The following is a 21,750-nucleotide window of genomic DNA, read 5'->3' on the forward strand; positions in this document are numbered from 1 at the left end:
GCCCACATTTGTGGCGATTTTGGACAAATTGTTCTAAACTGGTCATGCAAAGCTCGGTAGGTGAGGGGAGGTTAACGTGGATTATGGAACCCAATAGATAAGACAAAATGACTAATTGTGGACAAGAGATGTGAGTAAGTAGTCAAATACTTTGCACCTTTGTTTTGCTCTGTAAATAGAGGCTTACCTTTCCCCTAGTCCTCATGTTTCCTGTATGGGGGGAGGGAACACGCTCTTTACAGCCTGTTCATCCTGCCTGCAACACGCATGGACTTGATCTAGTCGTGCACTTCAGATGTAGTGCATTTTATTGTTTTATCGCCTCAAGAGCATCAGAAACAGAGTATTAATATAGACATTAGCAAGTCTGTATGTCACTGAGCTAGAAATATGTCTGATATGTCTGAAGTGTTTGTACTTCACCACTTCTATTTATTAAGACCCCTCTGATAACTAGATTTTCTATCGCCACATATGGCAGCGATAGAAAATATTTTATCCGGCAGTTTATTAACACAAAGTCACCGGGGCAGCTCAGCTCCCCTGTGATACTGGCTGGCAACATGAGTCATATCGCATGCCAAGCCAGTCCTGATTAAGAAGCCTGCCAACTCGGGTATGCATCCTGGGACTGGTAGCCCAAATAAGAAGAAAAAAAAAAAATAGTACAAAAAAAATAATAGAAAAAAAATGAAGCATTTTTTCCTGTGGGTACCCCCAGCTAGTCAGAGGACAGCGGCTGTACTTTTACCATTGCTGTCCTTGGTAACTAGGCTTCGCTGGAGGTCCCCATTGATGGCTACTCGCAGGCTTTACTGGTCAGGGTCTTTGGTAAATAAGGAGAAGCCCTAAACATCCCCTTTTTGCAGGATTTTGGGCTTATCTCCCTGTAATAAAAAGACCTTGAGTCTTCTCAGTATGTCCTTTGCCCATATCTTTACTGCAGGTTACAGTCTTAGAGGGGTGCAGCATCTTGTATTATTGGGGGGCAGCACAGAATCCTGATCCTGGAGCGACAGTTTCCCGGTCTCCTGGGGCAGGGAGATATTATGTGGACACTTCTGATTGGTAGACTCACACACAGGGGTATACGCATACATCTGTGCCATCCACATTCCATAGCTCTGTACAATTGTGAAAAGGGGCAGGCTGGGATTAGGGGCAGGGGGTTATCTGCCCCCCAGGCTGGTCCCATAGTGGGCTACCTGAGGCTGGGTCACTGGGACAACTGCATTTTGTTCCCTTTAAAATAGGCTGCTGAATCAAATCTTGACCTCCCAGGACAACATTTGCCAGCCCTCCCCTGATTGTGAAACATATATATACAGTACTTATGTACAGATGAAGACTGAGACATCAGGCCTGGTACTTATTATGGTCAGTTTACATTTTATGCCCCACCTGCGCAGAGAAGCAGAAGTGGGTGGAGCATGAAGCCAGTGGGTGGGGCTTAGCATCATAATCAACAATAAATACCCCCGCCTCTGATGTACAGTATTTGCTGACACAGTAAAATAGGTCGCTGTTTAGTTGAGACATAAAACAATTAACAGGTTTATTTTCCACACTGTCTCACGAGGGCCTCCGGCCGCTCCAGAAATTCTTGAGAATTAAGACAGAATCCAGCAAATTGCCTGGAACAGGGCATGTCTCCACCTGTATCCGTTCTATGCACATCTGCCCGTGTTTTACAAGAATATGATTTAAAGTTTCACTAACACCTAAGAAACATTGTTTTAGGATGGCCCCTCTCCCTAAGCGGGGGCTACAAAAAAATGGCTTTTATGATCAATGTTTTGTTACAAATACAATGTCCCTCTATAAGCAGAAAAGTTTAGAATTCATTATGCTATTCATTTTAATTTTAGAATTCATTAATGAGGCTAATTGTCAGCCGTCAGCTCTGCATAAAACTCATGGTCACCGTTTTATTCATTCCCCAAAGCTGCAGGGGTAGGGGTCATCTTTCTATGCAGATTGCTGGAATTCCTTCCTCCCTGGTATTTGCATAGACTACCACTGGTATTATTTAGGGAGGGACTAACGGAAAATTGAGGAAGTGTTACACCAATGAGTGTTGCTGTAGAGTCATTAGACTGTAACCCACAAATACAATACATCCTTTTTAATCAGCTTCAACACAATCACTTTTGGATCAACATTTTCCAACAAATACAATTGGACGGTATGAAGATAATTCCTTTGGTCGACATTCAGAAAGTCGACAACATTAGGTCGACAATGGAAATGTAAATAGTATTATATGGTTAGGGTTAGGGATCAGAATAGGTTAGGGATCGGGTTAGTGATATTATTGTTGACCAAATACTGTCTACATTCGAACTATCGACCTAATAATATATGTCTATATTTCAATTGTCCACCTAACAATACTGTTGGTACCATTATTGTTGACCCTCAAACCCAGTCTATATTATGATGTTGAACATATAAATGTCGATCATGTCACCGTTGTACATATGTATCACACCCCAACTGGACTATTTATCAGTTTGGCCCTGTATATTTGATCAATTGTCACCCACGCAAGATTCATCTGTAGTCTAAGGCCAGCTTAAGACGGAACAGTTTATATATTTTGCATGTGACGTAACATCTACAGAGCAAATAGCGCAGCCATTTACATGTTCACCCCCACAATTCCTAGTTGACGGCTTTTGCATCTATTTTTGTAGTCTCAAAATCGTGTTTTAGAGCCACTAACTTTAAAATGCAAGTTGAACCAACTAAAAAACTATGCATCTTATAAAATGTCGTTTTTTTAGTATATATGTGCAAATTGTCGTATTATAATATAACACATATGTCATTGAGCTGTGTGCTATGTTACCTTTAGATCTATTACACTAATCATCACAGTAATAATATAATGCAGTTACTATTGAGGATCTTTTTTTATATTGAACATGATTGCTTATTTTTTCATTTATATATGTATCATTATTATTTATTTTTATTATTATTATTATTATTATTATTATTATTATCATTTATTATTCTCTATATAATACAATAAATATTCAATATTTTTACTTTTCTCCACCTGGCCACTTAATTACCAATGATTGTTTGTATTTTGAATAACTGTTTGGTAGAGCACTAGTTTAGTTTATATATTTACTTTCACTGCAGTTGACCTCTGGTATCATCATCGGACTGGGAGGCTGTTTGCAGTCTCTTATTTGCCTAAAGACAGGAAGTTTGTTGTGCATATGATAAAATCCTCCACCATGATCACATTTTATTTCAGATGTCTTCCATTCTTATTGTTTCTGGATCTTTTGCATCTAGATTTGTTAATACTTTTAGAATCTCTGTTATATAACAAATTATATTTTGGATGTAGCGATAGTTTAATCGTCCATCCCATTTTTGTTTAAATGGACACTATACATATTTGGGCAAGTGATGTATTAAAATGAAGCATGGAAAATAAATGAATAAGCTGCTGACTGGTAGCTACATTCACCTATGCTGAATATAATTATGTGCTGCAGTTTAGGAGTGATGGGGGGGGGGGGAGGGAGCTGGGTGGAATTTTTGGTGGAATTAACATCCAGTAAAAGAATCCTGGATTACTTACGCTTGTGATCTACAAGGTTATTTAAGGCTAAAGAAGCAGTTGTCAAAGTATACATAAATCCAAAATTGTACTTTTCATGTACGAAGTCTGTAATTCAGATACTATTTCTGCTTCTAGGGCCTGATTCATTAAGGATCTTAACTTAAGAAACTTCTTATTTCAGTCTCTTGGACAAAACCATGTTACAATGCAAGGGGTGCAAATTAGTATTCTGTTTTGTACATAAGTTAAATAGTGCCTGGTTTTTCATGTAGCCCACAAATATCAACTTTAAATGTCAGTGTACAAATAAGCTATCAAGTATTTGTGTGCTACATGAAAAAAACAGTCAGTATTTAACTTGTGTGCAAAACAGAAAACTAATTTGCACCCCTTGCATTGTAACATGGTTTTGTCCACAGACTGAAATAAGAAGTTTCTTAAGTTAAGATCCTTAATGAATCAGACCCCTAGCCTTTATTTCTACTGCAATTATTAAAAACATTATAGTGTAATTACATTTTGTCCCTGTGATCACTGCCTCTTCTACTCATCCCCTTACCAACATAGTGGAAGACAAATAACCTGTTTCCCTATACATATGTCATGTATAGGACAGATACAATGGTGCAAAGACTTGGGTATAAACTACCTGAGTTACTGTTTTTATCTGTTTTTTCTCTCTATCATTCTGCCTTCCATTTGGGAGCCAAACTATTTTCACTCTACGCTAAGCTTCTCTAGAGCCATCTATCAGCAGACCCCACTTCTAAAGCTTCAATGTTTCACTTTCTTTATTGAATATTTAAACGAGACTACAATATAATAATCTTAATTCAGTTTCCAAGGACTCTTTGTTGCTACCATCCATTGTTTCACATACCATTCATTGTCACAATGTAGCTGCATTTTATTTTCAATACTCCCTGGTAATAAAAAAAAACAAATTTATACAGAATGAGAATAGATAAAGAGAATTGCATGACATGTACAGGACAAGAGAAGCTGTACTGAACATGTCCTGACAACATCTGGGACAAACAGTTCTAGAGACAACATTTTTTTTAAACTGGGACTGTGTTTGGACAGCTTGATACTGTGCTATATGCTACACCACTATTTGCTGTTGTATTTATTACATCACTATACTATAGTATAGATTGTTTGCTATACTATGCTATACAGTATATTATGTTATATACTATACACTGTTTTATTATGCTGGACTGTGCTATTTTAAGCTTCAGACTGATAAAAAGGTATTAGTGTTGTTACACAATCCCAGGGTGCTGTCATGCCTGAGGCACAGGGTGGGAACCTGCCATGGCCAAACCCACAGGATAATCATGGCAATCAGTCTACAGCCAAGTTGGCCCACTTCAAAGGCTCACAGCGGCCATTCCTATGTCAATTAAATAATTGCTGTATAAGCATGAAATGTTCAAAGGTGTGTTGCAGTAACAATCCTCAGCAGGAAAAGGGTTGTGTAATTAGAAGATTAGAAGATATAACCCAAGCATTGTTCAATGTAGGATTCCACTGGTAGGGATGACTAAAGTAAATCTGAAATACAAGTGCGTGAAGCAGAGAATCATCCCCGTATTATTATAGGGATAGTGTTCTTGGGGCAATGTGCGATGGGTGATAGGCAAGTTCCAAACATAGTGCATAGAGTTGAGGTAAAAATGTTCCTTCTTCAACAGACTGAGGAATAGTTTTGGATGGTGGCCTAGATGTGTTTTGAATGTTCTTTCATCTTCATGATGAAGCTCTCTTTTGCAAATGTGTTAATTAACGGTGGGACCTCACCACCGACAGATGTGTTTATTTTTAAATCGATTCTGTTTACACAGACGAACTCCAGTTAATCAATTATGTGATCTCTGAAGGCAATCGATTATTCTTGAGTTTCTTGTATAGTATGTTTTTTGTTTGAAAATAATAAAGAAATGGCTTCAACTTTTTTTACATTTTTTTTTTATTGATATCTCATTGTGTGTGCCTCTCTATAGTCAGTGCATGCAATGCAAATTATAGGGAAAAAAACAGGTTCTCAAATCATTGGAGAAGTATAAAAAAAATAGTTTAACTTGATAGATGGCCGCTGTCATTAAGCTTTGTGTAAAAGAACAAAAAAATTTAACTATTAAGGCTCCTTTCTGCTTTTTGACACACCATGTTCTACACAAATGCCAATTTGATGTGGTCTTATGATAGATAAGTCCATCAAATTCCACCTCCTAAAAACGATGGGGCATACTTGTTATTGTCTGCAATTTTCTCCGGCGTTAGCCTATTGGTCAATGGCTGCTATATTTAAATTTGCCTTGAGCCAGTTGTCTCCGCATGATTTAAGTTTAGATAAACAAGCCCCTATCTGTCCAGTTTAGGAAAAGTATAAGCTTGATGAACTTCTGCTGTGTAAGTAATTTATTAACCAAATGTAAGAGAAAATTTGCTGGCAACAAAAGGAGCCTTTTCCAGCCCTCCGTCATCAGTACCTGAGGGCGTGCAGGTGGCGCATTCTTTTACTTACCTGCAACCTAGCAACGTGAGCTTACTGAGAGCGGGTCTCATTGTCTCTTATCCTGCACTCAGGAGCACAGTTGTTGGTGAAAGAGGCTTTTTCCACCGAGTGCTGGAAAACATTTGATCAATGCTTAGTGCACACACAGAAGTCTTTTTTATTTATTATTATTATTTTATTTTTGCAAGGTCAAATGAAAAATAACAATAAAATTGTACAACAGACAATGAGAGTTCACATGTACAAGCTAAAGTGAGAGACAGTGTCTACGACCAGCGTAGGAGTTAAACATCTCACATCAGCAGCACACACAGAAGTCTTTGGACTTCAACCTCCTATTTTTATGTGCTGATAAACACTCCTGCCAAACTCGCCTCCCAAAGTCAGGTGCGCCTATTATACTATGCATTGGCTTGCGTTAATCATTAACTTGCTTATCTTCTAAATTTTAAAATTCTTCCCCCTGGCTCACTGATAAACTCTTTTTTTTTCAGAGTTTGTTTCTCAGAGGTGGTGCATTGCAAGACTGTGGTTTTAACCTGTCAGAGGTCATTTTAAACTTTTATTTATTACATTTCCAACTTAAGCTAGGTAGGGTTATATATCTTTCCTCGCTGTCACAGATTGCTACAAGAGTGATTTGTTTTGGAGCCACCTCTGCATACCTCCCTTAGTAATACCTCCCTTGTCTGGCCAGTTTTAATTCCTGGGAACTACAATAGGCTGGGATTCCTGTTAAAGTGTGTCTGTCATCCTTATAAGATTCATCTAGCACAGTGTTTCCCAAACTCAGTCCTCAGGGACACCTAACAGTACATGTTTTCCATATCTCCTTCCTGGAGCACAGGTGTAATCATTACTGACTGACACATTGTAATTATACCACCTGTGGATCTGTTACATTGTATTAGTCAGTAATGATTACACCTGTGCTCCAGCAAGGAGATATGGAAAACATGCACTGTTAGGGGTCCCTGAGGACTTAGTTTGGGAAACACTGATCTAGCAGTTGGTTGGAAATGTATAGTTATCCGCGTAGTCCATCTCCTTAAAGCTACATCGTCAGTGCCAACCTGTGGCACTCCAGGTGTTGTGAAACTACAACCCCCAGCATGCTTTGCCAGTAGATAGCTATCCGATAATTGGCAGGGCATGCCAGCTATTGTAACATATTTTCTTTTCTAATTAATTTGATCTATTTTTAAACTTTTTATTACTTTTAATTGATTTTTATCTTGGAACTGAAATCCAAAATCTGGCACATACGCAGAAACTGGCCCCATGTGAAGGGTCAGCTTATCCCTCCCGATCAGTGTCGCGAGGGCATCTGAGTGGCGCTCAGCTGTTTGTTAAAGAGCATTGATAAAAAGAAATCAGTTTGATGTCCGCGATCGTGATGTTTATAACTAAATACGTAATGGTACTAATGGAATCAATAGTTGTTCCATCATCATCTATATAGCGCCACTAATTCCGCAGCGCTGTACAGAGAACACGCTCACATCAGTCCCTGCCCCATTGGAGCTTACAGTCTAAGTTCCCTAATATACACACACTAAGGTCAATTTAATAGCAGTCAACTAGTTTTCCTTGATGAGCAGACACAGAGCAGGGACTGAGCCTGCCTGTGATACTCAAACACTGCTCCCAACTTCTCTTCTGCGTGAATTAATTATGAAGCATCACAAATGGCGTTAAAAACCCTTAAGGATGATTCATAATCCTCATCAGTCAGCAGGTTTGTATTTGTTTTGTTAGTCCAGCTGACACATAAATATATACAAATACTCCAACAGATGCAGACTTTCCCCTTTGTTGGTCCTTAAAGCTCCACAATCCCAGATGATAAATATTTAATGGGCAGCTGATTGTGTGGTAGAGAAACCTCTCATCACAACTGCACAGGTCCTTCTAGGAATCAAACCAGCTTGTAAGTGCAACATAGCTGCCTAATTCACGTGCTGCTAATATAGCAAATGTCAAATTCTATTTTCTTTGTCCATAATTTGGCCTTTTTGCTATGTTTTAGGCCCCTTGCTGAACGTGACAACGCCTGTGAGATGCTTGTTCATGTTGTTGTTGGGTAGTGCAAGTATTGTACAGATTTCCACTACCCACAGGGGAGGACGGGGGACCATTGGAGTGTATAAATCATTTAATTTAGATGATTAGCTCTTTTGAGCAGGGTTCTCATCCCTATTGTGTCTCCATGTTGTGTAAATACTGACATTATGTCATTTTTATAATACCCTAAGTCACTCCATACAGCTGCGAAGATTTTGACAGTTTTTTAAATCTATGCAGGCAATAATAACAATAATAATTAACCATGTCACGACCAAGACAATCTATTATTTTCGGCTTGCTCTCACTTAGACGGGAATAACTTTAATTTATTTTTACTTTATTTGCATCTTCATGGTGCCAACCCCTGCTGCCCAATTACATGATTTATATCAGTCAGTAAATTGAGGCTGGGTTATCTACGTCAGACCGTGAGTGGTAAATAGGGGAGACAGTGATAGTTTGCTGATTAAAGTAGGTAACCTCCCACTGTCCCATAGATTGTAAGCTTGTGAGCAGGGCCCTCTTACCTCTTTGTCTGTATTACCCAGTATTGTTTTATTACTGTTTGTGTTTCCAATTGTAAAGCGCTACGGAATTTGCTGGCGCTATATGAATAAATGTTGATGATGATGATGATTTTGCTCAAGCCACGAGAGACATAAAAAGCCTGTATTAATTCAGAAAGTAAGTAGGTGGTAGATATAGAAGCCAACAAAAATGTCCCAGACAAGATGGGTCAGGTTGACGTCTCCAACCTGAGACACGACCTGACCTTTTTTTTTTTCCCTGGGAGATTTTTCAGATCTGCCCTGCACATATTAAAGTTCTCTCTGAATACATTGGATTATTTATAAAGTAAAACAGTAACCGAATCAATGAAACGAAGGGTTAAAAATGTTACCAGCTTTGTAATTGTTCTACTACCAGCAGAAGCGAAGGGGTTACATCCTTTCCCCATAGCAGTGGCTAATTCTTATCAGTGTGATACTAAGGTTTCAGGCTGGTGGGAGGATGAAGTGAATTCCTGGCTGCCTGGTGTACCTCCCCCTCCAGGCTTGCAGTGTGATTCACCTAAGATTTGGGTGTTTGAGGTGCTGGCAAGTGATCTCACTGTTTCACCTGAAGCAGTTGCAGAGCTGTTGAGCAATTGGAGAGATGGTAAAACAAACATCCTGGACACAGCCAGAGACAGACAGAGTAGTTTCAGTCCCTGGGAATGTCCTTATATGGAGAGAGAATCAGGCAGGTGGGAGCGAACAGTCCACTCCCCCAATGAATGACAGATTGCAGTATTTAAGGACAACTGGAAAAAATGTGGACCAAAATGTTTTTTTTTTTATTAGATTATTATTAATATAGATTTATATAATGCACACAGTGCTGCAAAGGCATAAACAGTATATACAGTACATGTATTGAAACAAAACATTATATAAACACTTGCCAGGCATGGAGAAGCAATTGTAATAATGTCTGTTCACAAGAGCTTACAATCTAAGAGGAGAAGGGTATTTAAGCGGCGTTGGATACTTTGGAAGTATCATTCAGATGTCAGTGCTGAGTTTGCATTTTAGAGGACAGTAAGTGGTCGGTGGATTTAATCAGGATATTTATATGCAGTGAAAGGTTTTGGTCATGGCTGCATCTGAAACATTTCTTGACAGATCTCACAATTCTTCGTTAAGGTCACTTATCTGCCTTTATCCCTAAAGTGGGCGAATCTGGGTAATAACAGACACTGATGGGCACAGAATCTCTAACTCTGCATATTTTCCGATTACATATCCGAGAAACTATGAATAAAATAAAAGGCAGCGAAAGTGTGACCTGGAAATGTAATGTATATGCTCCCCTGGGCTGAATTGAATCATTGATACCAATGTGTACATCATCATCATTTATTTATATAGCGCCACTGATTCCGCAGCGCTGTACAGAGAACTCATTCACATCAAGCCCTGCTACTTAGGTATATACTTTTTTTTTTCTACTTGGTCGGGGGCACGGGTTCATAGGCTTTATTTAATTTGATCTAAAAACATGGAAGCAGTTTTCTAGCTCTCTGATTTATACAGAGAACTAATGTGCTCATATGTTGCAATTGTAAAGCGATGCAGAAAATAATAACGTCGTATAAATAAACGTTAATAAATAAATATATTACAGTGAGTTCTTAAGCACCCTCTTTTTTTAATTGAAGCTGATAACAGAATGACCAGTTCTCTTCCGCCTTTAAATATTTGGTCCTACATGTTTGTAGTCAAATTGCCCATAGATCTCATAGCTTAGCAATAGGGCCAAACGGCCAGGATGCACCATGTCAGGGCATCATTGCACCAACTATCTAAATATCTGTTGTGTCCGGTGCTCTGCAAGTGCTGCAGACATCTAGGAATATAAGAATACATCTGTTTTGCCCACTGTAAAAAAAAAAAAACCTGCAACAAAATTTTTTAATTAGATAAGACTTTAATTAGTGCTTAGTACCATCCTGTCCTGAGTATTGATACTGGTACAGTCTAGTCTCTGGGCGTGTCTGTCCCAGGCATGTAGGCTCATTATAGGTAGGACTGCAGGCAGAAATAAAACAGGTTTCTCTCCTTTGCTGTTTGTATTGTAGGACTTGTGTAATTGTATGTGGGAGGAGGAGAGGTCACTTAGGTTGGGGTGGAAAGGTCCTCAGGCTGCAGGTTGGCCTCTCACCTTGTGTAAAGTTCTGAACTGTGCAGCTCACAGGAAGCTCATCATAGTATAATTTTATTTATAAACTTCCTGCTCCACAACCTAAACACATTATGCAATAAGATGTCTGGGTGCTATTGATCTTCAAACAGACATATTGTGGAGGAAATGAAAGGTTCAGTCTCAGGAGGTGTTTACTCTGTGTGGATGCACAATTCCTATCGTAGATCGCTCAACCAAGACTAAGCAGATATCTCTGGCTTTATAGCAAGAATGCTTTTGTCTCCTGTAATCCTCAAAAAATGTCATGCTTCCCAGAGAATTCCTACGTCACCCTCCCGAGGCTTCCAACAGCCTGAGCTCCTATTCAGAAGGTCCTCGATCAGGTTGTCTCTCATTCAAGCCTAAACCCGAACATGGACTGCTGGAGCCGAAAGAAGGATCTCTTGTTTGGGTTGTAAAAGTCAACGGGGATCTACCACACCAATGGATCCATCGAGCACCCTAAATACAATTTAGGATTTTGTTTTAACATACTTAATTCCACTCATGTTTTTGCATGAGCAAGCTTTCGCTTTCACTTAGATTAAAAAAAAAAAATGAAAAGTTTATAAAATATTGGAAAAAAAGTAAAATAAAATTAAAATATAATGTACTGCACTGTACAATATGATTGGCGCTATATAAATCAATGATAATAATAGTAGTGTGAATCCCTTTAAAGTATCGAGCGAAAGAAAAAAAGACGTCTTTTTGCCCTTTGATAAATCTACCATTATGTTTTTAAACTGTGGAGGCAGCCATTTTATGGGCGGAACCAATATTCATAGAGATGCAGCCAGTTTACTAGGAACCGGGGACAACGCTTCAGTGGAATTTCCTATTACATTTATAACATTACTACATTAGCTATGTGAAGAAATGATACTTGTCTTTACAAAGCTTTATTCGTATTTCTAGGGTTACACTGACAAGGGAGGGAACAGCCTGTCTCTAATTGCAGTTTATAACCTTGGTTCTCTTTTCAGCCCATCTTGTCCCTGACCTCCTCCCTGAAGCCGTCACATGCAGTGATGCTTCAAGATAATATGAATATCTATTATTTATTATGCTGTGTGATGAATGACATATATATTCCAGTATGACCTTTGCTTTGTGATAAATTGTAGGGAAGGTGTGAATGTTTGATGTGCCTTGTGTAACTTCACAGTTCCTGTTCTATTTTATGGAGTTTGCACAACTTTGTTTGTGCCTCATAACTCAGTGATATTACATATGGGTTCAGCCAACAAAATGGCTACCTCCACTGTAAGCATTTAACAGACAAATGTATAATTACCATTGTACATACTTGTCAACTCTCCCTGAATGTCAGGAAGACTCCCTGAAATAGGGGTGATCTCCCTCACTCCCTGAAGAGTCTGGCATTCTCCCTGATGCTGAGCCAGTACAAGACGTGGTTGGCTTCGCCATCTGTGGCATGATGACACAGTTCAGAAATTGTGTCTTATGTCCATGTATTGATGCCTATGGAGGTGGCCATTTTCATGGAGACCAAGATTTAACCAAGGACTGACAGGTAAGACAACATGACTTCAGTAATGGAGACAGAAATGTAAAAGACACTCTCCTGGAATGTACGGGAGACTCCCGCATTTCTGGGAGACCAGGGCTAATATCGTGTTATCTTAGCCCCGCCCCCTGCTGTAATTGGCTAAAATTATGACAATGGTTTAGGGGCGGTGCCAACATGATGCGATTCATCAAGCCCCGTCCCCGCATGCCCACCTCCCCTGGGATCTCCCTGAAGCCGACGAGGAAAAGTCGGCAAGTATGCTCATAACTCAGTGATATTACATATGGTTTCAGCCAACAAAATGGCTACCTCCCGCTTCCTAGTGAAGTGGGCAGATTTTGAGCTTCCATAATGCGAGTCTCCGGGAATGGTACCATTTTGGCCGGCCCCTGTGGTAAAATGACGCATTTGTGTCAGTACATCACGAGGGTAGGAGCCAAGAGTACGCTATTCTGAGCCACGCCCCCTCACCGAGACTCCCCGACACCAACCTGGAAAGGTTAGCAACTATGTGTGTATATGGTTGTTTTTTCACATTTTTACAGTACATGGGGGCCCTTACAAACTCTTGCTAGGGACCCACATATTTCCTCTGGCAATGAGTAGACTTTGGAGACATTAGAAAGTGATTTTGCACTGTGAATCTAGAATAACTAAGCTATATTAAGTATTAACTTAGCTCTCCCATTTACCGCAGGTCACTACCCCCAATACACAAAGTGGTTTACCTTATATGAAACCATACAAGTAAAGTGCATTTGTGTTGTTCAGACAAGTATTTTGTCACACAAAGATCCCTCGAGCAGTCCTTATGGTGTACTTTTGTCTTGTAAAAAATTGTGTACATATGTAGCTGTCTTCCTTATCAGACATTTCTCCTAATGTCAGCATATATTGTGAGTACAATAATGACATTGTTTTCAGGTCTTCAAACTCACACGGAAAGGTCTGTTAGCTACCTCGTTCCAGTTAAGCTTTGTGAGTTTTGTCACTAAACCACTGAACAATGTGGAGGAACATGGGGCATTGCAAACAGCTGGCGTTGACAATCTCTGGCGTGCCAACGGTTGTTTTAGCACAACTCCGAATGCGCTACGTGCAGTCAACCAGCCATTAGTTGTAGTTGCGTAGTTACATTTGGGGATTTTTTATAAAAAATTGCTTCACAGATAACTCTGCAGAAAAGGAGGTGTTGCCAGTAGCAACCAATCAGATTGGATTTTTTTTCTAATAGACTTTAATAAGTGGAAGCACATGTCTGATTGGTTGATAAAGATTTCTTGACCTTTTCATTGGTTTCCTGTATAACAAATTTCATGAGATAGCATGACATGCGATGCTTGTAAATAGGCTTCCCCTTGCAATAAGCTTGTATAGGGTTCTACCCTTGATTCATAGACCCAAGGGTCCATTTCTGGTGAGTCTGCACTCACTCCTGAATGAACCCTGCTGTCTCATTTTTGCAGACTGGTCGCAGGAGAATGGTTGCTCGGCAATAAATTAGAATATTATGTCCAGTTTGTTTGGCTCAGCTGGAAGCTGGGGTGTATATATAGGCTTATTAGTGGCACTATATAAAATAAATGATGATGATGATGAAGGCAGGAGTCCTGTGCAATTACAGCCTTGTGATGTTATATAAGAAAAGAATAATAAGAATAAGAAGTACTAGTAAAAGCCAAGAATATGTTACAGAAAGCTGGAAGCTCGAGGAGCTGGAAAATATTGATTCTGCTACTCAAGGTCGAGGTGCAGAGCTGAGACTGTAGGTGGGGTCCTGCAGGGCGGGGATGAGATGCAGAGCTGTGTGCTATATATAAATATTGTATAATAGGATCCTAGGGTCCTCTACTTTATTAATCATCATTAAAGTAATTACTGGAGCCTGCCTATAAGCTTTAATTAGATTATATATATATATATATTTATTTCAAGCTTTAATATAAGAGACATGCTTCGATTATTACGTTAATAAAGATTAATAATATAGGGGATCCTATAACATATTGGTTATCATCATCATCCGCTATTTATATAGTATCATTAGTTCCGCACTGCTATCTTATTATTACATAATGTTAGACTATATGGATAACATTTTATTTTGTGACTCACCTGTACTTCTTATTTACGGTAAAAAGGTTTATGTTGAAGGCTTATTGTGGCACTTTATTTGTCATGATTTATTGTTGCTTTGTTCCAAATTCAACTATTTGGAAACCCCCACTTAAAAATCCTGTGTTTGCCCTTGCAGAAGGGTGGCATGGCCACATCATAATGGGGTGTGGTCACCTCACATGGGGGTGTGGTCACAGTGGGGGTGTGGCCCCACTGAGACTGCATTCCCATGAATATTGCTTAGATTACAATATAGCTGTTTCTATTGTGCCCAGAGGTGAACATCAATATGGCTACATTTAATGAAAAGTTAGTGTCTGTTGTACCCTGCCTTGTGTCCACACAATACACCTGAGATTTGTTGTCACAGAACGACATGCTCTGCTTACTCCCCAAAGCTCAAGGTACAAGGGATTATTTGTCTGCCCACTGAAGCTTTCCGCCTATATCTGATTTCTCTCTTGATTATGCCGCTAACGCAGCTCGATTGCATTAATGCAATGTGGACTTAACAAAACGGAGACAAGTGGTGTATTGTGAGGGAGCAGTGTCTTGTTACACTGGGGTACTTTGATTTAAGTGTCAGATTGCACTGTGCGGATGCAGTTATACAAGGATTGTGCTGTCAGTTCTCCGGGTAACCCACCATCTTTAACACCTGCGACAAGAACTAACAGAAGGTTTGTGAGCAAAAGTGATGACAGGCTCATAGGCATAATGTCAGGTCAGTGGGTTTATCTGTGGACACAGAACCACCCATGTAAAAATAGCTTTCCCCCTCTGTATGTACAACAGAGAGGCCTTACCGCTTCGCCAGAGAATCTGGTTCTCTCTGCGCCGTCCGCACAAGCACCGTGGAACCGAGAGCCTGGACTAAGGCTTTCACTTCCAATTAAAAAAAAAAAAGGTAAATTTTTTTTATAAATAATAATAATACTCATGTAGCAAGCTACTAACATCAAGTAACTCCTGTAACTTTTATCCGCACAGGCCCAAAGCAAAAGTTTGGCTTGGGTGTATCCCTGGTTTAATAGTTGTCATGGTGGCGTGCCATAGTGACATTAATCTGCTCTCTTACTGACAGACAGTTCTAAATTCCTTTTTACAAAGCAGCCAAACAGCTATACAATACTTAAAAGAGGAAGCTGTTTACTCTCATACACACTGCCAGAGTGGTTCCTAAAATCACAAGCAGTGAAATTAAAAGTGAAATTATACTGTCTTTAAAAGGAAGTAAAGTTTCTTATCAAGCATAGATTTTATTGGAAATATACCCCTTACGGCCTTGTACAATTAAGTACTGGTAGAATAGGTAATTTCCAGGGAAAAGTTCCAGGTTTTAGTCTTATCTGTGTGGAGTTTGGATGTTCTTCCCGTGTTTGCGTGGGTTTCCTTCGGGTGCTGTGGTTTCCTCCCACACTCCAAAAACATACTGGTAGGTTAATTGGCTGCTATCAAATTGACCTTAGTCTGTGTTTCTGTCTGTGTGTGTTAGGGGACTTTTAGACTGTAAGCTCCAATGGGGCAGGGCCAGATGTGAGTGAGTTCTCTGTACAGCGCTGCGGAATTAGTGGCGCTATATAAATAAATGATGATGATGAAATTTATGGCCCTGGAAAAGGCAGAGTACAACTTCTCTTGGGATTTCTGTCTTTTCTAGGCTGAATGCCGTTCTTGGCAAAGTAGATCTATCACTTACATAGTGGAGGCAGCTGTTTTGTATGCTATCAATTCCATAGGAACTATCAAAGAGGCACAAAGTGCCTTATGGCTCCCTGATGTCAATTAATGTGTATTGTACATGCAAGTATTTAAAATACAGAATTGCATTATGATTGTGTCCAGTAGACAGGCCTTGTTGGTGGATTAGTTGGCAATGCTGTAGTTTAATGTCCTTTCACTTCTCTGTAGAACGCTTAACAATTATCTGCAACTACAACTCTTCCTTCAAGGGCTCATTCACACCTTCTAGCTGCTAATGCCAAGTACTGCATTAAAACTAGGACGAATGGTTTCTAATTGGCTCATTCCCACCATGACGTTCTAAAATTGTAATGCCAGATTCTACCGTTTGGAAAACCTATTTCTCATGCATTAACCTGAGCTTCCAGCAGAGAGTATATTGGTAAATGTGCATCACATTAAAACCGCATGGAAAGCGAATTGCTAAACAATGTATTTAAAGCAGTTGTTAGTTTTCATGCAGTTTAACCAATGTTCCCACGTGTACGTGTGTGTATGTGAATGAGCCCTGCGTGAGAAATCTATTAATAAAGTCGCATCTAGCCTTGAGTTACATAACATTTCCTTCCTTGTCTGGGCGCTGTTAGGAAAGAACAGTGCTTGGGGTGATGTAGCATGCAACGGGGCTGTAACAACTCAGCACGGTTGTCTGCAAAAATTACAAACACATAAAAGCAGAACTAAAGGGCCTATTTATTAAGCCATAAACCAAAGAAATAGCTAGCTTTTCAGAGCCTGACCCCGATGGCTAACGCAACCTGAAGATATCGTCTGTGGTTCTACCCTATGTGGGGAGCATCCGAAGATCCCTCTCTGCAGCCTTCCTGCTCTCCCCTCCATTAACTAACGAAAATGGCTCTGCGACCTAAGATCGTTTATACTCAGTAAAGACACCGGTGGGTAAATTAATTAAGTTGCGGTTTTTGCCTTTAAACACATTGCCGTTTTAAAATGTAAAATTGCCGTTATCGAAGACTTCCAAAACCGCAGTTTAATACATTTACCCCCGGGTCTAAACCCTATCGAGTGCGCTGTCCCGGGATGTTTTTTTAATAAATGGCCATGTAATATCATCCCTTATCATCGCGATAAGGAATGATAATTAAACGGGGGGCTTTGCGGTCATTTATAAATAGGCCCCCTAAGTTTGTACTTTGTGCTAGGTAAAATGAATGCAGCAGTCTTCCATGATGACAGAGGCATAATTAGAAACGAATGGGCCATTTTTAATTGTCACACGCTAATCAATACAACATATCTCATTCTTGCCTACTCTCCCAGAATGTCCGGAAGACTCACGAATTTCGGGGAGCTGTGGGCTCATCCAATAGTAATGAATATGCAGCCTATAATTGAGCTACAAACTGGTGGAGTAGTTTATTGAGCTAAACCAGCTCCTTCCCTGTTTGTTACAGAGGATTCGTTACTGTGAGACGTTCTCAGAGGGGAAGCCCTGGATAACACTGTTTTTAATTCAAATGACTACATTAAATTTGCATGAATGAGGATTAGCAGCAGCAGACACACCCACCCTAAGTAATCCCTCAGAGAAGTATCTGTTGATTTTAGGTGGACCTCATCTAATAATTCTATACCTGCTTAACTGACTTTATTTTTCTAGCTGCATGTTAAAGCTTTTCTTTCACCTTTTTAATTTGCACCTCACCCAGTGTTAATAAAAACAAAACTACTATTGTATTTGCTCCTATGGCCTCTCCCCGTGTACTCCAGAAATAGACCCCACCCGGCATATTGCTAATCACTGCAGAGTAGAGCAGGGTGTCCATGGGGCGGATTCTGAGCTGCTGTTTGTTCTACAACCAAGTGGGATGGTTACAATTTAAAAGTAAAGGCAAGAAATGTGATTTTGTGTTGGGATTGAACCATTTAAAGTCTGCATATGAAGGTTGCTTACCGGCCCAATCCCAAATTTCCCCTGTTTTCAGTGGTGTAGTGTTTTGTAGACACTTACAGACAGCAGCTTGTCTCTATGCCTGAAGTACGCCAAACTAATTAAGCCCGAGAAACTCAAATATACCGCCCCAACTGTCCTGGGACATTCCTGGTTCTGGGGAGCTATATTTGTCCCAACTAGTGGGAGTCATGTCCCGATCACGTCTGCTGTGCGCACCAGGGGTGCAGGAGTGCAAAAGTGGTTTCAGGGAAGGGAATGAAGCGGACAAGCAGTTCATAAGCGGTAGACATGCCCCTTACGGCGTGGTGATGCCCTGCCGTGACGTGATTATACCCCATCGTAACGCAACCACATCCCTATTGCCTGACATGTATTCTGTGTTGTCATATACAGTCCTGTCTCTCCATATATCTGGGTGAAGCTAAGAGCACAAAGCAGGTTCAGGAACTTATGAGATGAGATAACTGTAGTCGTTGATGCTTGATAAGCAGATTTGTTCTAGTAGCTAAAGACATTCTAATATTTACCACTGACTTGCCGACTGGATTACACAGGCTCAGTTAATTGATTAATCCAAAAGGTTTATTTTATAACATTTGATGAAGCTAGAGGCAGAATGTTAAATACGACCAGAGGCATAAATACCTCCCAACATTCCCAGCAGGTAGTGAACTGGTGCGGTAGCTATGCTGGGGTGTCTTTATGGAAGGGGGGTGTCCTAGTGCTTTAGACCACAATATGATGCGGTGTGAACCCCTAGTAAATAGATGACCTACCAGCCTGGTGCCTAGTGAACGCCAGACCTCTTAATCTGGTGGTTTGTGAATATCAGACCTCCCATTCTGGTGACTAGTTAATATCAGGCCTCCTATGCTGGTGACTAGTTAATATCAGGCCTCCCATTCTGGTGACTAGTTAATATCAGGCCTCCCATTCTGGTGACTAGTTAATATCAGGCCTCCTATGCTGGTGACTAGTTAATATCAGGCCTCCCATTCTGGTGACTAGTTAATATCAGACCTCCCATTCTGGTGACTAGTTAATATCAGGCCTCCCATTCTGGTGACTAGTTAATATCAGATCTCCCATTCTGGTGACTAGTTAATATCAGATCTCCCATTCTGGTGACTAGTTAATATCAGACCTCCCATTCTGGTGACTAGTTAATATCAGATCTCCTCTACGGTGACTAGTTAATATCAGATCTCCTCTTCTGGTGACTAGTTAATATCAGACCTCCCATTCTGGTGACTAGTTAATATCAGATCTCCCATTCTGGTGACTAGTTAATATCAGACCTCCCATTCTGGTGACTAGTTAATATCAGATCTCCCATTCTGGTGACTAGTTAATATCAGACCTCCCATTCTGGTGACTAGTTAATATCAGATCTCCTCTTCTGGTGACTAGTTAATATCAGATCTCCTCTTCTGGTGACTAGTTAATATCAGACCTCCCATTCTGGTGACTAGTTAATATCAGATCTCCCATTCTGGTGACTAGTTAATATCAGACCTCCCATTCTGGTGACTAGTTAATATCAGATCTCCTCTTCTGGTGACTAGTTAATATCAGATCTCCCATTCTGGTGACTAGTTAGTATCAAGCCTCCCATTCTGGTGACTAGTTAATATCAAGCCTCCCATTCTGGTGACTAGTTAATATCAAGCCTCCCATTCTGGTGGCTATCGTATACCATATACTCGTATGTTCAGTTCCAATTTTCCTGGGACAGTCCTGGGTTTTCTGAACCCAAAAGGGGTGTGTCCACACTGAAATTAGGTGTTACTTGAGCTACTTGAAGCGTGATTTGGAGGGATAAAGGGTGTGGCCTAATGTGTCTTTATATTCTAACTGGGATCATTGGTATGTATAATTGCAGACCTTCCCTTACCTCTCTGACTCCCCCCTATGGTTCCCCTTGTACACAACTTATAGAAACCCTGTTAAAATGCACCTATTATACACAAACGAGGTGCGAGTGCAGCCTATCAATTCACTAAGAACCAGTGACATCACTGAGGCCTTAATTTGTAAAACGGACAGGTAACTCCTGTCCTTCCAAAGAATATATCAGCCGCATCTGATGCCTCGTGTAGCCTAATGGGTTACCCCAGTTATTGGTGAGGGAGGTGCTGGTTTCATGTGCACACGTTGTATATTAATAGCAGTGTCACACGTGGCCTTTACATATTCATATTGTTCACTACTCTGTACCAGCCCTTCTGTAATCCTTCATGTCATTAGCTTTTTATAGCTGTAATGTGTTTCCATTTTTGGAAAATTTTAGTTTGACTGTGCCCATGTATCCTAGTGAACACCTGAGGTAGGCAACTCATGACTCTCCGGCTGCTGTGGAACTACAAGTCACAGCATGCACTACTAGCCTCTGTGAAGACACACTGTGAAAACATACACTGGATTGCTAAAGTGTGAGGTGCTCATTGTATGATGGGGAAGGTCTTTGTCTTTATGGGATTTCCCAAGCATTCCATTTTATTTTGACAGAACATTCCATTACAAGTGGGGCACTTTACTTTTTAGGGCTGCATAGTAGATACAGCCGCACCTATTGTTTGGATTACATGCACAGATACTGCCCCTTGGCCTGAGCAGCTGGATCACTTTCAAATTTGGATACAATGTGGCCAAATCTGGCAATATCACACATAGAGCAGAGCAATAACGAGCTTCTCATCCGAAATTTACCAGTGTGCCCAACAGTAATCTCTTTGTTTTTTATATCGGGTATTATACTTGTCTTTAGGCCATACACACAGGAATATCAAACATGTTGGCCAAAATTTTGGCTACATCTCAGCGCTTGGTCAGTTTTGTTTCCTATATTCTAATACTTTGTTATTGGTATTCCATTATTCTAACCATGAGATGTTTGTCTCAGCGCTGCAGAATTAGTGGCACTATATAAATAAATGATGATGATGATGTCTCAAGCTGACCACAAATTCTCTGGTATCATCAGCGTGCCAAAAACACCAGCATGTGCGCTCCAAAACAGAGGTGATGTCCGATCCAATCAAAAATGCAGCCAGAAGGTGACGGCCTTGGGCTGGTGTGCCATGATGTTACCTGGCAGGCAGAGATCTAGCCATTTAGCACTTGTGTGTTGCCAAACCGATAAGCGGTCCTGTTGCCTAGCAGGAGACTCGTCCACCTTCAGTATCGTTCTATGACTGTCATAAGCTTTCACCAGAACTCTGAAGACCTCATAATCATAATATTGTGAGCCTTGTTTTGGAAATCTGTTAATGATTCCTTGTCTTGATTTTTATGTTATCTGTTTTTTTCAGTTGACTTTGAGAAGTGTGAGGAACCAACGATTATTCGCTATGTCTCAGAAGACCCCGATTTTGAAGTCCAGGCAGACGGTTCAGTTGTACCCAGGCATCACGTAAACCTGCGTGGGCACAGAAAGTTCCATGTTCTGGCGTTAGAAGGGAAAAATGTTCTGTCTTCTACTTCTGTGATCTTGAAAAAGGAACACTCCCATCATAGGCAGGTGAGTTAATCAGATATGG

At 40.3% G+C, this 21,750-nt stretch overlaps 1 protein-coding gene across 1 annotated transcript in view; it reads left to right on the forward strand.

The window, feature by feature from the left end:
* The window catches only part of LOC142104432 (cadherin-1-like), a 42,245-nt gene that overhangs the window by 6,599 nt on the left and 13,896 nt on the right, over nt 1-21,750 (forward strand). Inside the window, exon 3 of the mRNA XM_075189089.1 lies at nt 21,523-21,731. Coding sequence (XP_075045190.1) covers nt 21,523-21,731 — 209 coding nt within the window. The remainder of the gene's footprint in view (nt 1-21,522; nt 21,732-21,750) is intronic.

This window comes from Mixophyes fleayi, chromosome 10 (assembly GCF_038048845.1).
Source record: "Mixophyes fleayi isolate aMixFle1 chromosome 10, aMixFle1.hap1, whole genome shotgun sequence".
Taxonomy (NCBI): domain Eukaryota; kingdom Metazoa; phylum Chordata; class Amphibia; order Anura; family Limnodynastidae; genus Mixophyes; species Mixophyes fleayi.